This window comes from Schistocerca gregaria, chromosome 6, assembly GCF_023897955.1.
Source record: "Schistocerca gregaria isolate iqSchGreg1 chromosome 6, iqSchGreg1.2, whole genome shotgun sequence".
In the NCBI taxonomy this organism is placed as follows: domain Eukaryota; kingdom Metazoa; phylum Arthropoda; class Insecta; order Orthoptera; family Acrididae; genus Schistocerca; species Schistocerca gregaria.
In genome coordinates, this window is record NC_064925.1 from 377,898,868 (window position 1) to 377,923,281 (window position 24,414).

Consider the following 24,414-nt stretch of genomic DNA (forward strand, 5'->3'; position numbering starts at 1 on the left):
ATGATATTCTCCCGAAACTTCGCAATTTTTTTCGATATCATTATAAGTTACCAAGATCCAGAGTTTCAAATTCATCTTACTTATGCAGTAAAATATGAACCTAATATCTGGTCTGAGGCGGAAATGTAATTTTAACAGATATTATGGACACATGGCAAGGGTTCAAAAGTTGTTGCAAGAATTATGCGATCACCAAACTATGTTTTTCTTCAGCACTTCTCACCAATAAGACTTTATGAAGCACTGTCTCTGTATAACAGTCACTTTACGCCTGCACAAATATGACCAAAGTGGTACTGCAGTAAGAAAACAAATAGTCTAAAAAGGGCCTTCACATGCCTAAAAAGAACTTAAAACGACTGTCAAAAATTACGTAAAACTGGAAAGACTGCAAATTCAGTAAAATGTCGATGAAATGCGATCGATAAACAAAGTTATGGGAAAAAGGCAAAGCAAACGAATTTGTATCAGTCTTATATTACGCGCACTTATTCGTTGTTCTAATATGCCTCAATATACATACATGGGTCGAAGTATATAAATAAACTGTCAAAACTTTACTTATCTATAGAATTAGTTTTATGTAAGCTGCATTCGCTGCCGTGGCAGGGGAAAGCGAGGAAGCAGCGGAAAAATGCTCGTACTGGACCACAAAAGGGCGAATATATTCCTGTTGAAGAGAATCTAACAGATGTTTGGGGAACCAGCTGTCTCAATGCTCATTATGCCTTTCTCGCCAAAAATTTCGGCATTCGTAGAGGAGATAGTACGAGTAGTAGAGAAAGAGAGAGGAGACAGGGATGATAGTACAGACAGAAAGGTTCAGTGAAAATGGAAGAGAGGTAGATGAAGAAATAGCAGTGACAGTCATAGGGAGAGGAGACACTGATGGTCAGTGAGAGACAGTGGCAGTAAAAGATAAAGAGAGATGTATGGAGATAAAAGGAGTGGGAGGAAAAGAGAGACGAAATAGTGGAAATGGAAAAGAGAGATGGGTTGACACGTTTCTAGTCCTGGAGGGGGGGGGGGGGGGGGGCTCTGGACCCTGCCAGACCGGCGAAGTTTAACACGTATGTATAGAGGAGGGTGCATTTTGGACAAAAATTTTAAGCACCTGGTTATAGGGAAAAAGATAACTTGTACCCTCCCCTCCTGCCCCCTACGTAGAATTTTTGTGCTACCAAGGTAGGCCGGAGACAGTAGCAGTAGCAAAGAAAGACAAAAAGAAACCGTCTATGTAGGAGAGGAGACAGTGGCAGTAGCAATGCAGAAAACTGATATGACTTACAACCATAGAAGTTCGGTTTCAGGTGCTGCTTACCAATGAATTACTATAAAATTTATGTATTCTGAATTTAACTTAATTTTTAAAATTGGTTTAATTTACTTTCGCTTCACCTTAAAACGAAAGGCTAAGTACTATAGTGAATTATACATTGATGAGGGGTCTGGTGCCAGTAACGCTGTGATATGGAATTTTTCGTTTCATGGAGCGACCACGCATTTCACTAGAGCGATACCAGCGTACTCGCATATAAACCGCCATGATTCGTGCAAGGGGGAGCACATTATAACCTACCTACCTGAAACACTGTCAATGCCGCTTTACGAGCCTCGCGTTTAGGAAGTGTTTGAGTCATAGCATTAAAGTCTAGTTGCCTTGCCAAATTATATTCAGTTTCCAAGGTTCCCGAATATGTGAGATGTTGCTGATGCATAATTGATGTGAGAAAACTTTTACCACAAGCCGGAGTGCTGAAAGACCTCTCTTCACACTGGAAGAGTGTAAAAGACGCGCATACATACACATACATTCGGAAACAAGTTTAAAATTTTAAGCTTGTACATCTTATTCATGAGCCCTAATGGTTCCAAATTAATGTATTCAGAGTTTGAAGCATGAGTTGTTTTCAAATATTTAATTTCCTCTTCTGAGTCTCTTGTGACATAATGCTATTCACTGATAAATAACTTGCATGCCTCAGCGACCTGATCGTCAATCGTCTTTAATTATTTTCATAAAGCCCAAATCTTTCATCTAAAATCTTCACCTAAAATCTTTACTTTTTCATATCGGGGTTTCAAGATAGAGACTATATTGTCAATAATGACATAAAATACATTTATCTTGAATATATTCTCTGGGTTCACATCTGCCACTTCATTCCTGGCTTCAATAGGAAATGACTTTCTGTTCTTAGTGCGCACCTGCGGAAATTCGAGATCGATGTTAATTGCATTGGCAACAACTTTAAATCAGAGACATTTAAGTCATTTAATAAGCTCTCAAAAGTCTTACCTCAACAAGAACGGTAGTATTTCGACCTGTAGTCAATTGATACCAACAACTTCAGCTAAACTGATGCCATGGTTAAACACTTGAATGAGATCAAATGATCCAAAACACTCCATACCACATAATGTGAGTTTCAGCGGCGGTGGCAATCTTATCCAAATGAGCTGCGTCAACCCAAGCACTCCAACGGGTATCAGACATGGAATATAAAAAACTTCAACACTGTTTCGGAACAGATGGACTGCTACCAAACAGGTTGTAAAGAAGTTGAATTATTCCGAGAAAGGTATCTACTTCACGACAACTCTGGGCTGCACGTACTCCACCTAACGCTACAACAAGCACACAATTTTCTGAGCTGAACATCTGAAGACCAAGGCTCTTCGACCAAGAGATAATGGGACACCAAGCAGCATGAGAGCGCCCATGTCAGTTGGCTATTCAACTTAGTAACAAAAGAAGAAGATTACCGGTGCCCCTTTTCTACCGAGCATTAACATGGCCAATTCGTTTCTTCATTTCTTCAGCTTCAAGGTTCATGGTACAAAAATGTATGTGAAATCTTGTGGGACATAACTGTTAAGGTCATCAGTGCCTAAGCTTACACTCTACTTAACCTAAATTATCCTAAGGACAAACACTCACACCCATGCCCGAGGGAGGACTCGAACCTCTGCCGGGACCAGCCGCACAGTCCAGGACACGGTTCATTCAGGAGAACTATTTACAACCAGAAATGTTTACTCTTGAAGGCAGAATATTTGCTGTGTACTGCTATAAAATCATCATGTGTTGGAATCGGAAATACGTTATGTTTGAATGTTGTTGGCAAACCTACCAAAATATAACAACGTTCCACAGCTGTTTCCGTGTACATTTTTTGGGGAAACATTTTGATAGTGTTCCCAGCGACATTTAAAGATAGCGCATTTTCGAATCCATCAGTCAGTAGTCTTAGTACACCAGTCAAAAGACAATATTGTACATTCAAGATTGAACATGAAATACAGTTGTATGTGGTTGGCCTATGTGAGTCATAAAACTGAAGTGGAAAGGAAAAGCTGGAATGGTTATGCTGGTGCTGGGATAATGTTCTTTTATTTATAACATGATGCAAAAAATGGTTTTACAATACCATGCTGATATTTATCAACTTAGCACCCTGCACCGTGAGGGATCCGAACCATTGAGATACTTCTGCAGGAGGCTTGGGCCCTGGGGATTGCCCCCCCCCCCCTTCCCCGTCCCTGCTCCCCTCACTCGTAGGGTCTGCGATACACTGGTAAGCCGCTGAATGGCAGACAACCGTTGCTTTGAACAGGTTCAAATGGCTCTGAGCACTATGGGACTCAACTGCTGTGGTCATTAGTCCCCTAGAACTTAGAACTACTTAAACCTAAGGACATCATACACATCCATGCCCGAGGCAGGATTCGAACCTGCGACCATAGGAGTCGCACGGTTCCGGACTGCGCGCCTAGAACCGCGAGACCACCGCGGCCGGCGCTTTGAACAGGATGTGGTTGTGCAGTAGTCGGTGGTCTTGGTGTAACTTCATCAGACATCCTGCTGTGACCAGGTCCGGCCAGGTCGCAACGACCCGGCACTTGAGGTATATACTACGTGCTTCCAGACGTGTCCATATCCTGAGGTTACAAGACAGCTCGACCGCCTGTTTTTGGATCGGGCAACAAGACCAAGAATGACTACAGTATTCGGGGAACTCTGCATCGAAGAGCTCGGTACTGGGTGGTTCAGATTCCACAGCGGATCGATATGGCACTGTGCAGAAAGGTGAATCGTCATTTCAGTGCAGAACAGCGATAACAGGTAAGTAGTGGCCCGGTTGACACCTCCTCCCTCCGGAATATAGGAGAGGTGTACAGTATTCGATTTCAGCTGCTAGCTACACGTTAAAGGATTTACAGATGGCTCCTGGAACCACTGGACCCTTATTCGGGGAGGCATTTAGATTCCCATCATGCCATGGGATTTGGAAATCCCGATTTCTGGGGTAGTACCTTTTCCTTACTTTCCCAATCCAGGCCGGCCGCGGTGGTCTCGCGGTTAAGGCGCTCAGTCCGGAACCGCGTGACTGCTACGGTCGCAGGTTCGAATCCTGCCTCGGGCATGGATGTGTGTGATGTCCTTAGGTTAGTTAGGTTTAACTAGTTCTAAGTGACGTCTGGTTGTCCGTCCCCGGTATCTGAGTGGTTTGCTGGCACGGTAGCTCAGCGTCTTCGGTCAGAGGGTTAGCTACCCTTGATAATTAAAAAAAAATGGGCAAACGGATCAACGAATAACCTGAACGGGTGTTGTCGGTCGTCCGCCTTGAACAAATGCAACGAACACTATAGAACAAAATGAAATTTTAAAAAAAAGTGGTCAGCGCGACAGACTCAATCCTAAGGGCCCGGGTTCGATTACCGGCTGGGTCGGAGATTTTCTCCGCTCACGGACTGGGTGTTGTGTTGTCCTAATCATTATCATTTCATCCTCATCAACGCGCAAGTCGCCGAAGTGGCGTCAAATCGAAAGACTTCCACCCGGCGAACGGTCTACCCGACGGGAGGCCCTCGTCACACGACATTTACATTTTACGTCTGGTTGACAGGCTATGGAGACTGACTAAGCTGATGCAGTATGAAAATTTATTCTGTTTGACGTCACAATAAGATCGCTGCTATGTAGGCTGTTTTGTGATGTCTGAAGGTAAACACTAGTTCGAAACAGGTAGTAAGTATAGAATAATTTTATCAGCATCTCTTGTGAAATGACTTCTTTCAAATATTTACTGGTCCGCGTTCGCAGCTCTGTTGTCAGCATATCTGGCTGCTACGCACAGGACGCGGGTTCGATTCCCTGCGCTGCCAGGGTTAGTTAGGTTTAAGTAGTTCTAAGTTCTAGGTGACTGATGACCACAGATGTTAGGTCCCATAGTGCTCAGAGCCATTTGACCGCAATCCAAAGCCCCATGTGTAATGACCTCGGCGGGAGGCTAAAGCCCAATCTTTCTTCTTAGTCGAATGCTTGCGCCACTCCCCCTCGGCCTTCTAAAGGATGAGTAGCGGGAAAAATCACGTCGACCGATGAAACCCTGTGATGGAGGAGTACGTGTGTTGAATATCACCCCACATTCCCCATTCCTCCTGCCAGAAACGCATTCACATTGCCAGGAACTGGGAGTATGCTCGTACGGAGAATGTGTACGTAGCGTCTGCATCTACACTCATGCTCATAAATTAAGCATACTTGCAGAATGTGGGGCCACACAACGTGGCTCTACACAAAGATGGAGCCAACAGCGTAGGCACATAAGGAACACACCCGTCACAGATCTGCAAGTCCACGGTATTGGTGATACGTTGAGAAAACCGTCCCGAAACACATGTACTACAAAACGCCACTATTTTCCTGCGCATGTACCCTGACATCAATATGGGATATGATCGCCACGCCACCATGCACACGTACACAGGCCGCACAGCGGGTTGTCATGCTATGGATCAGGTGGTCGAGCAGCTGTTGGGGTATAGCCTCCCATTCTTGCAGCAGTGCCTGTCGGAGCTCCTGAAGTGTCCTAGGGGTTTTAAGACCTGTAGCGATACGTCGACCGAGAGCATCCCAGATGTGCTCGATGGGATTTAGGTCTGGAGAGCAGGCAGGCCAATCCATTCGCCTGATCTGTTTCAAGGCACTCCTCCACGATGGCAGCTCGGTGGGGCCGTGCGTTATCATCCATCAGGAGGAAGTTGGGACCCACTGTACCCCTGAAAAGGCGGACATACTGGTGCAAAATGGCGTCCCGACACACCTGACCTGTTACAGTTCCTCTGTCAAAGACATGCAGGGGTGTGTGCGCATCAATCATAATCCCATCCCACACTATCAACCCACGACCTCCATACAGGTCCCTTTCAAGGACATTAAGGGGTTGGTATCTGGTTACTGGTTCATGCCAGATGAAAACCCGGCGAAAATCACTGTTCAGACTATACCTGGACTCGTCCGTGAAAATAACCTTGGGCCACTGTTCCAATGACCATGTACTGTGTTCTTGGCACGAGGCTTTACAGGCTTTCCTGTGACTAGGGATCAGTGGAATGCACCTTGCAGGCCTCTGGGCGAATAAACCATGTCTGTTCAGTCGTCTGCATACTGTGTGTCTGGAGACAACTGTTCCAGTGGCTGCGGTAAGGTCCCGAACAAGGCTTCCTCCAGTACTCCGTGGGCGTATGTGGGCACTGGTGGTCAGATATCGGTGTTTCTGTGATGTTGTACACTCTGGACGTCACTTACAGGAGCGCCTGGACACGTTTCCTGTCTGCTGGAATGTTTGCCATAATCTTGACATCACACTTTGTGGCACACGCAGGACCCATGCTACGACCTGCTTTGTTGGACCAGCCTCCAGTCGCCCTCATAACGTTATGTGTTCTTTGAGCCAATTTCAACACACAGTCACCATTAGCACGTCTGTAAACATCTGCATACTTACTCGTTGCACCGTACTCTGACATGCACCAACATACCACTGCGTGTGTCGACTGCTGCCAGCGCCACTGTGCGACGACCGCTGGTCAAATGATCCGCATGGTAATACCCCGAGGTGACTTAAACCCGCAAACCGCCCACCAGAGCGTAGTTTTACCATGTATCAGCATTATCCTTAATTTGTGAGCATGAGTATAGTTGTCTGCTGATTTGTGGTTGGGCTAATTCATTCATGTTACCGTGAACATGGACCAGGATGTTCTCGGTGTGACGAACGCCCAGGCACCCTAACGGCCTTCGAGTGGTCCGCTGACTGATCCGTCCTATGGAATATAGCTGGGACTATTCTGAACAGTGGGTGAAACATGGTAGTCAACATCCCCACAATTCGGTGGCTGTATAATCGTCAGTGAGCAGATTCAGCTGGATGTGGCATACCTGAGGAAACTAGTCTGTTCTCTTTCTCGTCCTACGGATGCTTATCAAAGCTAGAGGCCGCGTTACATTTTATTAGCTGCAATTCTCTCCTCAGCAAAATGAAACTGCTGCCGTTTTTTTCCATTAGCATGTACATCTTCTCAGAATAGTCATGATGATATAGTACCTCCGTGCATGAGCAGAATGAACATTAATAAAACCGACACATTGCAGAGAGGGATTCCTGACTGGAAATGGTAGAAAAAAGGTCCTATGAACATTATGTCCGGAAATGTATCGCTGCCACGGTAGATAGCGCCCCTGACGGATGCCCTGTGTTCCTTGTATGTTTCAGGCTCTGTGATTGATGCAGCAAACTGTAAGCAGCAAAATGATCTGGTATTCGCGTCGGGAACAAGCCGAGACGATGACTGTGTATGGCCAAGCAGTTGGAATCGATCGAGAGGCAGCAAGGCTGCACCAAAACAAGTACCTTCATAGACACCAACCACATCACACAACATTTCAAGTCGTTTTTGAGAGTTTGTGTGATCATGGGACGTTTCAGACAGACGAACGTGTATGGAAGCGGGCACTGTGCGTACACCAGATTTGGAGGACCGGATTGTACAGCATACTGAGATGAACTCTAGTATAAGCTCCAGGAAAGTGGCTCGCTGGTGTAAGTCAAATTACGATTGTGTGCCTGTCTGAGAGGACCCATGATCACACAAACGCTTGAAATGTTTGATGTGGTTGGTGTCTGTGAGGATACTTTTTTTTGGTATACCCATGCTACCTCTCGACTATTTCCATCTGCTTGGCCTTCCACAAACATCGTCTTCGCTTCTTCCCGACATAAATACCAGACCAGGCTGCTGCTTACAGTACACTGCGTCAATCCACACAGCCTGCAGCACACAAGCAAAACACGGCACGCGGTCAGAGGAACTTTCACTCGTCAACGCCACCTACCGTGGCAACGATGCATTTTCGGACACATGTTCGTAGGACATTTTTTACTCCATTTCCAGTCACGGATGCTGGTACAGACTTAGTTGACACTGAGTCCAAATGATTTCTCAAAACCTATGAATCCCTGCCAAAGTGGTGACTGACGATCATTTCTTCCATTCTATAATTTCATTCGCAACATTCACATGAAATGTTGCGCTACATTTACGTGTAAAGCCGACCTGTTGTTTTGGCTGAATAAAATCCAGCGTGTTTCCTGCGGGGCCGGTGATAATTTCGTTTACGCTGCAGAGGCTATCGGGTGTCCAGTTATTCTGCGCCTCGCATTTTTCCTTTCTTGTGAAGTAGGATAATTACAGCACTGTTCTTGCCTTAGCGAATTACCTTTCTCCTATGAAATTCTGTAAACAAATTAACAAGTTCCTTTTGCGTTTCTTTTGCTTCCAGATTTAGCCATTTTTATTCAAACACCTTCATCTACAAACGCCTTACCTTTATTTACACCTGAAATGCCTTTATAATCTCATCTGGCATTACTTCTGAAATGTTGTTATTTTCATTATTAATTATGTTTCTTTCCGTTTCATCTATTGAACTACACAAAAATCTACAAAATATTTGGAATGTTTGCACAGTTTTGTTTTCAATGTTACTTACTGTGCAATGTTGGGTTGTATCTGCAAAGAGGTCTTAAATCCAGTCTCACAATTGTTCCGATACTCGGTAAGCTCGTATTTCTTTCACTAAATGGTTGTGGGGGACGGTCTCAAATGCTTTCATGAAGTCAAGGAACACGGCATCTACACCAGCGCCCTTGCCTACGTGGCACTTGATCTCATTGAGGAGCACAGTAAGCTGAGTTTCGCAATTGGGGGCTTCTTAACCAAGTGTTACTCTGAGATGAAGAGTTCAAATGGCTCTGAGCACTATGCGACTTAACATCTGAGGTCATCAGTCCCGTAGAACTTAGAACTACTTAAACCTAACTAACCTAAGGACAGCACACACATCGATGCCCGCGCGCGTTTCCAGACTTTAGCGCCTAGAACCGCTCGGCCACTTCGGCCGGCGAGATGAAGAGACTGCAGAAAAACCTCTCATTGTATTCGGTTACTTCTCTTACCAAATTCTCCTCATTCCACCTTCTTGCATACTTTCGAAGGCACTACCAAATAGTTCTTCTTAAGTTAGCATGTTATTTCGTGTTCCTCTTATGGACTGCTCTAAACTCTCACATTTTCTTCAGTCGCTGCCTTCTTCCACTCGAGATTTTCTTTTATTTACTCATGCAACATCTTTCAGGCCTTCATAAGTAATTTCGATAAATAACTGCTGTTTTTGTCTGTGTATAGCCTTCGTTTTCGGAATCCATGATGATTTTTACAGGGGAAATTTTCGTTCTCCAAAAACGTCACAGTACGTGAGCATAAAACATGTTCCATAATTCTGCAGCGGATTGAACACAACAAACAGTCCTATGAGTACATAGCGTGAGCTGAGAGCAAACTGAAGAAATACGAACGTAATCAAGATTAGTAAAAAAGAGATTACAGACAAACTGAACATCAAGATTGGGGACTACTTAGAACGAACTGAAGGAACTCTGCCACCTCTAAAGCAGAGGGTATACAAAACTAGCACAGGCAAGGAGAGCATTCTTCGCGAAAAGGCATTTGGTGGTGTCAAACATAGGCCTTCATCCGAGGAAGAAATTTCTGAAAATATAGAGCTCACCGCTGTGTCGAAGTGATTCATGGACTGTGGGAAAACTGGGAAGTAAGGGGCTCGAAGGTTTGAGACTTTGTGTAACAGAAAGACGTTGAACACCTAATATCACAGCGATGGACGGGGTGAAGTATGTCACATGGTCCCAACCACCCAGTAGTGGATACATATCCAAAGATGAAGTTACAGAAATATACTGAAAATCAAATGAACTTATTAAATGAAAAATGAGTAGGTTCTTTGCAGAATAGACGAGGAAACAAATGTGTAGGAAATACTCATTACGAGAAGAGGCACGATGATTGGGGGGAGGGGAAGCAGAAATTGGAATCTATACAACAAATAATTGAGGGCTTCCTATCCAAATGTTACTCGGAGATGAAGAGGCTGGAATAAAACCTCTCATTGTATTCGGTTACTCCTCATACCAAATTCCCCTCATTACACCTTCTAGAGTTCTTCTTAAATTAGCACATTCTTTCGTGTTCCTCTTATATACTGCTCCAAACTCTCACCTTCTCTTCAGTCGGTGCCTTCTTCCATCCAAGATTTTCTTTACCTTAGTCATGCAACATCTTTCATTGCCTTCATAAGTAATTTCGCTAAATAACTGCTGCTTTTGTCTGTGTATAACCTTCATTTCCTACAAAGCTGAGGTTTTTGCTTAACTGAATCTTGTATACCTCCCTACTCCAAAATAAATTATCATAATCACCATCTCTTTCCTCCTGCCTGATGAATGTATTACTGTTACCTGCTGTTGTCCTGTTGTTTACGACTCTATGATCACATTATATTTGAAAACGAGTTAAGATCAGCGCATCCTTCACCATTTCTTATTTTATCTAATACAAACAAATTAATTTCATTTTAACTTCCGTTTGTTCCCTGACGAGCCTAATATGTTGCTCCACTTGGCAACTTTTACAAACGTAAGGCCAGCGTCACTTCTCATAACATATTCGAATTATTCGCCTGAAGAATCTTACTTTCTGATTACAATCTTCCGTTGAGATTTTGTTGAGGGATTTTCTGCTATTTGTAAGTTTCTATAACTCTTCGTAGACAATTTCTACCTTTTTTTCAGAGTACAGCACATTAGTACATGGATTTGAATGATTTCCATGGAACATCTTTTGTTTATTTCTAATGAAAGTCTCTTTATTTTGTCTGATATTACTTCAGTAACTGTAAAAAATTGTTCTAATTTTGTTTAGACTAAAGCCTACACTTGAACAGGCCAAGACTTGCTCCCCTGCAGTATAGTACACTGTCCACTCATAGTAATGTGACCACCTGTCCAAAACCTGACTAACCATCTTTAGCAGTGCGAACCGCTGCGAAACATGCGGGAAGAATGTCAAGAAAATGGTTCTAATGGCTCTGAGCACTATGGGACTTAACATCTGAGGTCATCAGTCCCCTATAACTTAGAACTACTTAAACCTAACTAACCTAAGGACATCACACACATCAATGCCCGAGGCAGGATTCGAACCTGCGACCGTAGCAATCGCGCGGTTCCGGACTGACGCGCCTAGAACCGCTCGGCCACCGCGGCTGGGCGAATGTCAAAAAGTATCGTCAAGGATTTGGGGCCTTCGCGACTCCAATGCGGTGGCCAGCTGCGCTTGTTTTCTCGGTCGAAGACTCTCGGTGCGAGGTGATCCCAACAGATTCTCGATTGGGTTTAAATATGGGGAGTTTAGTGATCAGGAGAAAACGGTAAACTCATCCTGCTGCTCTTCGAAGCAGGCACACACCCCGTGATCTGTGTGAGACGTCACACTGTCCTGCTGGTAGATGCCATCGTGCCGAGGGAAAAAAATCTGCATATAGGGATGGATATGGTCCCCAATGATGGAGTATACATGTATTGATCCACTGTGCCTCGTAATATGTCGAAATCACCCAGGGAATGCCACGAAAACATTTTCCAGACTATAAAGCTCCTCCGGTCGCTGTGGCCGAACAGTTCTAGGCGCTTCAGTCTGGAAGCGCGCTGATGCAACGGTCGCAGCATCGAATCCTGCGTCGGACATGGATGTGTGTGATGTCCTTAGGTTGGATAGATTTAAGTTGTTCCAAGTCTAGGGGACTGATGACCTCAGATGTGAAGTCCCATAGTGTTCAAAGCCATTTGAACTATAACGCTCCCTCCTCTATCTGGAATCATTTAGACGATTGTTGAAGATGATTGCATTCAGACGTTTCGCACCGTACACGCCAATGGCCATTTGTCACCCTAAAAGGCAACCAGTCGCCACTTAATGGACGTCCAGTTGCGGTACTGGCGTGCAAATACCAGCCTTCATCGCCAGTGAACATCAGTCAACATGGGCGCTGAACAACAGTTGAGGATACGCTGCTGTTAGCCCCTTGGTTTACCTGAGCAGTCAGTTACTCAACAGTTGCAAGTCTACTCGTGCGTATCCATCCCCGTTGCGGTCATTCCCCCCTGTCATCTATGGCTTATAATGTACCACAGTTGCCTCGGCTCCGGTTTGCTTAGCGGCATTTTACCATGCACAGTACTTTAACCATGTCGACACGAGAACAGTTTACAAAATTGCCCGTTTCCGAAGTACTTCCACCCAACGCGCGAAAGCCATCATCATGCCCTTTTGGACGTCAGATAAAACGCTCCATTTCCTCATTACAATAACGATTGCGCTGTTTTCCGTGTTCCCCCGACACACTTTATACAGGGTGGTCCACTGATAGTGACCGGGCCAAATATCTCACGGAATAAGCATCAAACGAAAAAACTACAAAGAACGAAACTTTTCTAGCTTGAAGGGGTAACCAGATGGCGCTATGGTTGGCACGCTAGATGGCGCTGCCATAGGTCAAACGGATATCAACTGCGTTTTTTTTTAAATAGTAACCCCCAATTTTTATTACATATTCGTATAGTACGTAAAGAAATATGAATGTTTTAGTTGGACCACTTTTTTCGCTTTGTGGTAGATGGCGCTGTAATAGTCACAAACGTATAAGCACGTGGTATCACGTAACATTGCGCCAGTGCGGAATGTATTTGCTTCGTGATACATTACCCGTGTTAAAATGGACCGTTTACCAAATGCGGAAAAGGTCGATATCGTGTTAATGTATGGCTATAGTGATGAAAATGCCCTACGAGCATGAGCTATGTATGCTGCTCGATATCCTGGACGACATCATCCAAGTGTCCGGACTGTTCGCCGGATAGTTACGTTATTTAAGGAAACAGGATGTATTCAGCTACATGTGAAACGTCAACCACGACCTGCAACAAATGATGATGCCCAAGTAGGTGTTTTAGCTATTGTCACGGCTAATCCACACATCAGTCGCAGACAAACTGCGCGAGAGTCGGGAACCTCAAAAACGTAGGTGTTGAGAATGCTACATCAACGTCGGTTGCACCCGTACCATATTTCTATGCACCAGGAATTACATTGCGACGACTCTGAACGGCGTGTACAGTTCTGCCACTGGGCACAAGAGAAATTACGGGACGATGACAGATTTTCTGCACGCGTTCTGTTTAGCGATGAAACGTCATTCACCAACAGCGGTATCGTAAACCGGCATAATATGCACTACTGGGCAACGGAAAATCCGCGATGACTGCGACAAGTGGAACATCAGCAACCTTGGCGGGTTAGTGTATGGTGCGGCATTATGAGACGAAGGATAACTGGCCCCCATTTTATCGATTATGGTGCAGTGTGTGCTGATTTCCTACGTAATGTTCTACCGATGTTACTACAAGATGTTTCAGTGCATAAAAGAATGGCGATGTACTTCCAAGATGATGTATGTCTGGCACATAGCTCGCGTGCGGGTGAAGCGGTATTGAATAGCATATTTCATGACAGGTGGATTGGTCGTCGAAGCACCATACCATGGCCAGCACGTTCACCGGATCTGACGTCCCCGGATTGATTTATGTGGGGAAAGTTGAAGGATACTTGCTATCGTAATCCACCGACAACGCCTGACAACATGCTTCAGCGCATTGCCAATGCATGTGCGAACATTACGAAAGGCGAACAACTCGCTGAAGAGAGGAATGTCGTTACACGTATTGCAAAATGCACTGAGGTTGACGGACATCATTTTGAGCATTTATTGCATTAGCGTAGTATTTACAGGTTATCACTCTAAAAGAGCATGCGTTCTCAATAATGATAACTTCACAAAGGTACATGTATCACATTGGAACAACCGAAATAAAATGTTCAAACGTACCTACTTTCTGTATTTTAATTTAAAAAACCTACCTGTTACCAACAGTTCGTCTAAAATTGTGAGTCATATGACTGTGACTATTACAGCGCCATCTATCACAAAGCGAAAAAAGTGGTCCAACTAAAACATTCATATTTCTTTACGTGTTACACGAATATTTAATAAAAAAATGGAGGTTCCTATTCTTAAAAAACGCAGTTGATATCCGTTTGACCTATGGTAGCGCCATCTAGCGGGCCAACCATAGCGCCATCTGGTTTCCCCCTTCAAGGTAGACAAGTCTCGTTCTTTGTAGTTTTTTCGTTTGACGCTTATTTCGTGAGATATTTGGCCTGGTCACGATCAGTGGACCACCCTGTATATCATCCACTGCTGGTGCTGCCACCTGCCGCCTGTGAGTGGTTATTGCACGTTGTCGCCGAACAAAGCCGTTGGTCATATTGACGTGACCGCGTACATTCCTCTTGAAGTCTAAGGGTATTCTGCCTGTCTCATGTGTCTTGCTCATTAGGTGAAACTGTTTTGTCATGGCTGGCTCTCCCAAGGAAGTCGATAATTCTAGTGGAATGTCGTTTACTCCAGTGACTTGTCTCGAAATGGCTCTTTCAGTACCCTGTAAAATTCTTCTCATCTTCGTCTACTTTCTCTTTTCTTTCTACAATATTGTCTTCAAATTCATTTCCCTTATATAGACCCCTGATATACTTCTTCCATCTTTCAGCCTTCTCTTCTTTGCTTCGTACTTATTTTCAGTCTGATCTTTTAATGGGACATTGTATGTCCTACGCCGCCAATGTTAAATTATCGAATTTTGTGACCCATTAACTTGGAAACGTTTCAAGGCACCAACTTATAATTTTCCATAATTATTGAAGCCACCTCTCTAGATACACTGAAACAGAATTATTACTAAAATTGTATTGTGGGGCATGTTATCTTTTTTTTTCAAGCACTCAATTTTTTGACAGAATTTTGTAAGTAATTGAACATAAGAACAAAACAACTCAGGATATTTTAATTATTCTACTTCCATATGTTTTGAATCTCACACTTGGCATGCTGTGAAAATTTCGTGTCTCTACCATCAGTAATTTTTTTAGAAAACGCGTAATTTATTTAAAAATGTATGAAATGATAATTAATGGACACCCTAGCTGCAAAGAGGCCTTGATATACTTCCTAGGGGACATGATGAAAATATGTGGCTAGGCCGGGACTCGAACCCGGGATCTCCTGCTTAGATGGCAGACACTCTATCCACCTTTTTTTTTTTTTGCATTTTGTTCGTTATTGATCGTTGTGTTTGGTCGTTGCGGACGTCGCAAGACATCCTGTTCAAGTACGGTGGTTGATCCTTCCACTCAGTTTTTTTATTACAGAGGCCAACGGGCTCTCTGACCGAACACGCTGAGCTACCGTGCCGGCTGATCCATCTGAGCCACCGAGGGAAAAGAGGGTAGTGCCCCTGCAGGAACTTATCCCTTGCACGCTCCCCGTGAGAGAGAAATCCCCAACACATCCACACGACTACATTCGTAGTGCGCCTGATAGATGTTTACCCATCATACTCATTACTCGTGGCAGATTAATCTACCAAGTCCCGTAAGAGTTTGGGCATAGCATGTGCATTCGCACAAGAAGGCCAATGGCCGGGAAGCCGTGTTTTAACTAATGTTGTTGTTGTGGTCTTCAGTCCTGAGACTGGTTTGGTGCAGCTCTCCATGCTACTCTATCCTGTGCAAGCTTCTTCATCTCCCAGTACCTACTGCAACCTACATCCATCTGAATCTGCTTAGTGTACTCATCTCTTGGTCGCCCTCTACGATTTTTACCCTCCAAGCTGCCCTCCAATACTAAATTGATGATCCCTTGATGCCTCAGAACATGTCCTACCAACCGATCCCTTCTTCTGGTCAAGTTGTGCCACAAATTCCTCTTCTCCCCAATCCTATTCAATACTTCCTCATTAGTTATGTGATCTACCCATCTAATCTTCAGCATTCTTCTGTAGCACCACATTTAGAAAGCTTCTATTCTCTTCTTGTCCAAACTATTTATCGTCCATGTTTCACTTCCACACATGGCTACACTCCATACAAATACTTACAGAAATGACTTCCTGACACTTAAATCTATACTCGATGTTAACAAATTTCTCTTCTTCAGAAACTCTTTCCTTGCCATTGCCAGTCTAAATTTTATATCCTCTCTACTTCGACCATCATCAGTTATTTTGCTCCCAAATAGCAAAACTCCTTTAATACTTTAAGTGTCTCATTTCCTAATCTAATTCCCTCCGCATCACCCGACTTAATTCGACTACATTCCATTATCCTCGCTTTGCTTTTGTTGATGTTTATCTTATATCCTCCTTTCAAGACACTGTCCATTCCATTCAACTGCTCTTCCAAGTCCTTTGCTGTCTCTGACAGAATTACAATGTCATCGGCGAACCTAAAAGTTTTTATTTCTTCTCCATGAATTTTAATACCTACTCCAAATTTTTCTTTTGTTTCCTTTACTGCTTGCTCAATATACGGATTGAATAACATCGTGGAGAGACTACAACCCTGTCTTACTCACTTCCCAACCACTGCTTCCCTTTCATGTCCCTCGACTCTTATAACTGCCATCTGGTTTCTGTACAAATTGTAAATAGCCTTGCGCTCCCTGTATTTTACCCCTGCCACCTTTAGAATTTGGAAGAGAGTATTCCAGTCAACATTGTCAAAAGCTTTTTCTAAGTCTACAAATGCTATAAACGTAGGGTTGCCTTTTCTTATTCTTTCTTCTAAGACAAGTCGTAAGGTCAGTATTGCCTCACGCGTTCCAGTGTTTCTACGGAAACCAAACTGTTCTTCCCCGAGGTCGGCTTCTACTAGTTTTTCCTTTCGTCTGTAAAGAATTCGTGTTAGGATTTTGCAGCTGTGGCTTATTAAACTGATAGTTCGGTAATTTTCACATCTGTCAACACCTGCTTTCTTTGGGATTGGAATTATTATATTCTTCTTGTAGTCTGAGGGTATTTCGCCTGTTTCATACATCTTCCTCACCAGATGATAGAGTTTTGTCAGGACTGGCTCTCCAAAGGCCGTCAGTAGTTCCAATGGAATGTTGTCTACTCCGGGGGCCTTGTTTAGACTCAGGTCTTTCAGTGCTCTGTCAAACTCTTCACGCAGTATCATATCTCCCATTTCATCTTCATCTACATCCTCTTCCATTTCCATAATATTGTCCTCAAGTACATAGCCCTTGTATAGACCCTCTATATACTCCTTCCACCTTTCTGCTGTCCCTTCTTTGCTTAGAACTGGGTTTCCATCTCAGCTGTTGATGTTCATACAAGTGGTTCTCTTATCTCCAAAGGTCTCTTTAATTTTCCTATAGGCAATATCTATCTTACCCCTCGTGAGATAAGCCTCTACATCCTTACATTTGTCCTCTAGCCATCCCTGCTTAGCCATTTTGCACTTCCTGTCGATCTCATTTTTGAGACGTTTGTATTCCTTTTTGCCTGCTTCATTTACTGCATTTTTATATTTTCTCCTTTCATCAATTAAATTCAATATTTCTTCTGTTACCCAAGGATTTCTACTAGTCCTCGTCTTTTTACCTACTTGATCCTCTGCTGCCTTCAGTACTTCATCCCTCAGAGCTACCCAGTCTTCTTCTACTGTATTTCTTTCCCCCATTCCTGTCAATTGTTCCCTTAAGCTCTCCCTGAAGCTGTGTACAACCTCTGGTTCTTTCAGTTTATCCAGGTCCCATCTCCTTAAATTCCCACCTTTTTGCAGTTTCTTCAGTTTTAATCTACAGGTCATAACCAACTATATATGAAGGTAGAATATGTTCCCGAAATTTTCAACATTTCCACTTGAAGTATATCAACGCCTCTTTGCAGCTATGGTGTCCATTTAATTATCATTTCATTCTAGCGAAAGCTGCATGGTCATTGACAGTAACAGTTCTTTCGGGAACAGATACTACCTTCATATATAGACAAAAAATGTAGTTCAGAGATATTGAGGTGTAATATTTTTTTTAATTATAAATTTTTATACAAACTTACATTTCTGCGTCTTTTATGCACTAGAATTTCCCTGGCCCATTGTCTGTGTCTTCTTCAGTGTCACGACGGCCCAGTGCTTGCCTCCTCCTTTTCTTTCTTGCTTTTTTTTGTCATTTGCTGAGCAGCTAACTCTGCTTCACGTATACGAAGCCCATCCAGTTCCCGCAGTCCTTTAGCTGTAGTCTTTCCAAATCTTACCCCTAACTTCTCCAGAACTTTAAGTCTTTCATAGTTCCCACCCTAAAAGTTATTATAGACACTGCTAACTTTAGAGTCATAAGGCCAACAAATACATTTTTAGGTACACGGCACCACACAAAATTACTGAGGGACTTATTCACATTCTGGGTCTTCCCCTGCAAACACTTCTTTAGTAGCTCAGGATTTGCCAAATCTCTGTAAATAGATTTGATTGCCTTCATTACTACCAAAGGAAGAGAATGTTTATGTGTAAATTCATGCAAGGTGCCAGAAAGTTCAGGTTGCCTATATTTACACCAAGTGTTTGGTGGAGGTGGACACAAAGCATGAAATGGCTTTTCATCGGTTGATATCCGATGAAAGAAGTGCTCCACAGAGCTCTTTTCATTTTCTCTAAATTGTCACAATTATATCTAATGGTCTTCCCAAATTTTCCCGTAATTCATCAATTACTTTGTCCGTTAGTCTTCCAGCACATTTTATTGTCTTGGCATCAGACTGTTTTGTGTTACTCAGCTTGGTTTTTAGGTTACGCAGACGTGCTCCCGTCCTTCTCTTGACATGCTCCGCACACTCAAGTTTTTATATAGGAACATCATACGGCTTACTGTTTTGTACTGCAATGAAAGCCTTGCTGTCTCCATTACCTGTAATTCACATATCTGACACCTCTCTCCTTCTGCGAACACTGGAAAATGTTAACTGCTCATTTTACCTCCATTCCTCCATTTGTGCCATCATATTTTTTATACACTGCTGGTTATGAAGTAATCTGTTCTTCTGGTTCACTGTACAACCTTGGAAATGCTTACTGAGAACTTCAAAATCCAAAACTTTTCCAGTGTCAATACTTACTGCAGATGTAAGACAATTTTTAGAACTAAACCCACGCTTTTGTCAGGATTCATCCACAGCAGTGCTGATGTCTGTGTCACCCTCATATTGTTCAGCAGCTTCTGATGTACCAGCAACCACTGAATCTTCAGCCACAGCATTCACAGAGCCCCAAACTGCTGTTACATATTTCGTATACCTAGAAGGTGGTTTTGGCAAATTCAGCACAGTGCAGAGAACATTACCAGCCCTTGCACCTTTACCAATTATCTAAGGCCATAGAACAGTTTCACATTAGTTTCATGCAATTCATTACCTGAACACTTTGATGAAGTATGAAATGCTTTTTCGTTTTTGCACTTCTGACATTTAATAATTAATTTAGACACAACACCTGTTCTAGCTCCAATATCCTCATAAAGTTTAACTTCACCACCACAAAGATAACAAGAGACAGTTTCAGAAAGAACGTGCAAGGATTTGCAGATCAATAATGACGTTGTCCATAATATCATTACTTTTACCACTGTCATCTGTTTCTAAAATTACTTTCCTTTTCGATGCACTAGGGGGCGCGGTCACTTCAGAAACATTATCATGGTTTCCGTTACTGCTAGCACCCATGTTCTCAAGTACTTCAGAAGAAAATTCAGGTCTCACATATTTGTTACCCACAAATTTGCTTTTCTTGAAGTTACTTTTACGCTTAGTCATTTTATTTACATATAAAAAGCAATAGGAGTTTGCTTACTACAAAAATAGCCGATAATCACACTACTTTCAACGAAAACTAGTATCAGAAACAAAGGACTGATTTGTTTATTCGCAATGCCAGTTTCTGGTACGTAGCAGTAAGCACAAAACAAAGCAATTCACAGCCTTCTAGACTGTGTAGTTCCGAAGATATGATTGCTCAACTGTGGTAGTACATGCGTAGCCGCGAAATTTTCAAGATATTATTTGAAGGTCTCACAATTGTCTGATTTTAATGTATTATATACCAAAATGTTCAGGAAGTCCAAAGTACATTATGGGTTAGAAAACAGAGAATGTCAAATTTCAACGAATTTCCCGTACAATGTCCCCTTAATGTGCACAATATTTTAAAGGACTTTTTACTCCTTAATTTTCCTACTGGCAGCACCTATTTTTCCGCTAGTCATTTATGCTTCTACAGTCTTTCGTTGCTCTTCCAGGCAATTCTCCTTTTTCATTTTGTCTCATTTTTGTAAACATCTGTATTTGTGTTTGCATGCTCAATTTGCTGCATTTTTATAATTTCACCTTTCGCCATTAGGTTTTATACCTAGTGTCTTATCGAAAGATGTCTACTGGGTCATGTCTTATTGCATATTTGATCCTGTTCTCCCTTCACTGTTTCATTTCTCAAAAGTTACCCATTTGTTTTTTATTGAATTCCTTTTCCCTGTTTCCGTCAATAGTTGCCAAATGTTTCCTTTGAAACTCTCAAAAACCTTTGCTTCTTTCAATCTATGCAACGTGTAACTCAGTAATTTCCCCCCTTTCTGCAATTTGATCAATTTTATTCTGCAGCTCATGATCTGTAAATTACGGTCAGAATACACGTTCCAGTGCCCCAAAGTCTCTTTCACTTACACACCCTCCTCTCATGATTCTTAAAGTGTGTGACAGCGTTAATTGAATTGTACACAGCGCTGGATTTTACCAGGCGATTTTGTATTTCATTCCGTTCCCCCAGTCCGTATTCACCTGCAACTTTTCCTTCTCTTCCTTTTCCTAGTACCGAATTCCAGTCTTCTATCACAATTAAATTTTCTTCTCCCTTCTAATTCCTATCTGGGCGATTTCTGTTATCGAAGCATACATTTTTTTCAATCTCGTCATGAACTGCGGATCTACTTAGCACACAGACTTTCAAAATTATTGCGGGTGTTGGCTTCGTATCTTTCTTGGTTACGATAAAGTGCTTACTCTGCTATTCGTAGCGGGTTATCTGCATTACAATTTTCTTATTCATTTTTAGAGTTGCTTCTGGAAAACCCTCGTTTGACCAGAAGTGTTGTAGATTTTGATGCGTCACTTCACTAATTTCCACTACATCTGTCTTTTTTCTTATTAAATTCTGAAATCTACCAACCCAATTAGCGAAACTAATATTCCATGCTCCTACACATAGAATGTTATTTTTGTTTCTCCTGATGAAGACTCCTGCTGGGTAGTACCGACCCAGAGACTCGAATGGAGGATACTATTTTACCTCTGGAATACTTTACTCAAGACGATTCATTCATGTTTGGTCCACACAGAAGATCTGCATGTTCTCGGGAAACGTAAAAGCTGTAGTTTCCCTCGCTCTCAGCGGTGGACAATAGCAGCACAGCAAGGCCATGTTGGTTGGTGTTACAAGCCCAGATCAGCCCAATCATCCAAACTGTTGTCTCTGCAACTTCTGAAAAGTCTGCTGTCTCTCGTTCAAGGAGCACGTGTTTGTCTCCACAGATACTCCTCCAGTGCTGCTGCATTTGCTGTACGGCTGTCTGTATAGTGAGACACACGACCCACCTAAGCAAGGTCCGTGGTTCATGGGAACAAGAGAGGAGATTGCAGAATTTCGACATCAAAAACCTAAAATAAAAATTTCAGAAGTAATTTATACAAGGAGAAATTTATCGCAACGAAGTGTTGTGTCACAAGAAAGTAGCACGACAGACAGAATGAGGAGTATTCAGTCAGGTTAAAAAATTAACGACAATGTTTCTGGTTAACAGTGGAGTATGAATAAGCAGTTGTGGTATTGCATCACGCAGAGAGGATGACACGTGTAGAACATTGTGTTAGTAATGAAATGAAGGAAAGAATCATACGAGGGCGTTTCAATAAGTAATGGAACATATCTATTTCTGCAAGCACGCTCGTTTTAAATAGGATTCCAATAAACCATATTATTCTCCATTCTTTTCGCTACAAAACCTAATTTTTCAACATAATCTTTGTTCAATGCGACAGCCTTAAGCCACCTTACAGGGAAGGCCTGTACCACTCTGCTGGTCGACGCCGGGGCAACGTCTTTCTGCATCATTAACCTCCCCAGTTGCGCAGCGCGGTGTCTGATTGTGACCCGTCGATCACCTCGAATGAGAGTGTCAGCACGTTCCAAAATTGCAGGAGTCACAGCTGTGCGCGGCCGGCCGGAAAGCGGGAGATCGCACGGGCACGCGAAAAATCATACACGTTTGTGCGACCTCGTTGCAATGATAACAGACACTCGCCCAATCCTTTATCATTTACCTACAATATAGCAGGTCAGCAACTGGAAGCAGTTAATTCCATAAAGTATCTGGGAGTACGCATTAGGAGTGATTTAAAATGGAATGATCATATAAAGTTGATCGTCGGTAAAGCAGATTCATTGGAAGAATCCTAAGGAAATGCAATCCGAAAACAAAGGAAGTAGGTTACAGTACGCTTGTTCGCCCACTGCTTGAATACTGCTCAGCAGTGTGGGATCCGTACCAGATAGGATTGATAGAAGAGATAGGAAAGATCCAACGGAGAGCGCGGCGCTTCGTTACAGGATCATTTAGTAATCGCGAAAGCGTTACGGAGATGATAGATAAACTCCAGTGGAAGACTCTGCAGGAGAGACGCTCAGTAGCTCGGTACGGGGTTTCGAGAACATACCGTCACCGAGGAGTCAAGCAATATATTGCTCTTTCCTACGTATATCTCGCGAAGAGACCATGGGGATAAAATCAGAGAGATTAAAGCCCACACACAGGCATACCGACAATCCTTCTTTCCACGAACAATACGAGACTGGAATAAGAGGGAGAACCGATAGAGGTACTCAAGGTACCCTCCGCCACACACCGTTGGGGGGGGGGGGGGGCTTGTGGAGTATGGATGTAGATGTAGATGTAGAATGACTCACTGTGCTTTTGTTCACTGCCAGGTCTCCGTAGATGTACTGCAAGTGCCTGTGAATATGTGCGATGCTCTGGTTTTCCGCCAAAAGAAAGTCAATGCTCGAAATGCACCTCCATCACAGACGCCATTTTGAAGGCTGCGTACAGCGGCGCGACCTATCCGAACTTCATGAAACTATGGGGGCGGAAGCGGGGATATTCCACGATGTCCCACATCGAATTCAGCACTTTTTCAACCGAAACAGGCCACGAAAAAAATGTGTTGTATTACTTATTGGACGTCGCTCGTAGATGTGGATGTAGGGATCTGAATTAAAAGTGTATTGTGTTGGTGATATAAATTGCTGTAGTGGTGAAGGGAATGTCTAGATAACTGTGTTGAAGAATTGTGCTGCCGCCAGGACCAGGCCATCAGAGGCAGAGACAAGCTGCATTGTGACTTCTAGGGGAGGTACGCCGGCAGCGGCAGCGGCTTGCCTACCTGTATGGCGTTGGTGACGTTCCAGGCGGCCTGCCATTCGTTGATCCTGTGCTTCCCGCCGCCGCCCTCGTAGCCGCTCTCGCCGCCCCCGCCGCCGCCCTCGGCGAAGTCGACGCTGGCGAAGCTGTCGGCCCGCTGGTAGCCGAAGCCGTCCTCTGCGACGGCGGGGGCGGCGCCGTCGGCCTGCGGCCCGCCGGACATGGTGGCCAGCTCCGTCGTCTCGGCGCCGGCCGCCGCCCCCGGGCCTCCGAACTGCGCGAACCGCACGCGCTCGCCGCCCCCGCCGCCGCCGCCCCTCCGGTCGGCGCCCCCGCCGCCCCCGGCGCCGCCCCCGCCGCGGATCAGGTCGAGGCACGGGCTCGACTCGGGCACCGTCGCCTTGAGCGTCTCCCACGCCACGTTGACGGCCGCCCCCAGCGTCGGGATGCGGAATCTGCCGAACTGCGCCATCCTGCCGCGTAACGCTCACCGGTCTCTCTCGGGCAGTCTACGTCAGCATCTGCCCGCGCCGCTGCCTCTCTCCACTTGTCTTCTCGGCCGTCCTCTTCGCTCCCAGCTCCTCCTCTTACAGTCGTGTCGGCCGCTTTCCGCGAGGTTCAGACGACGTGCGGCATACGACCCTCTCCTCGCTACTGCTCGTGCCGGCTGTCACTGCTGTGGGGCCGCCTCCCTGTCAGTGCCTGCTTCTTGTGGCGCGGCTGACGAGATCTTAAACGCGCCGCTGCTCCTCCTCCGCTGCCGATACATCGATTTGTCGAGGGTTAGCGGGAGGAAA

General features: G+C 44.1%; 1 protein-coding gene across 1 annotated transcript in view; it reads right to left on the reverse strand.

The window, feature by feature from the left end:
* Positions 1-24,089, reverse strand: part of LOC126278890 (vesicular inhibitory amino acid transporter) — a 128,154-nt gene extending 104,065 nt beyond the window's left edge. The window contains exon 1 of the mRNA XM_049979165.1: positions 23,640-24,089. Within this exon, the coding sequence (XP_049835122.1) occupies positions 23,640-24,089 (450 nt within the window). The remainder of the gene's footprint in view (positions 1-23,639) is intronic.
* Between the last annotated feature and the right edge of the window lie 325 nt (positions 24,090-24,414).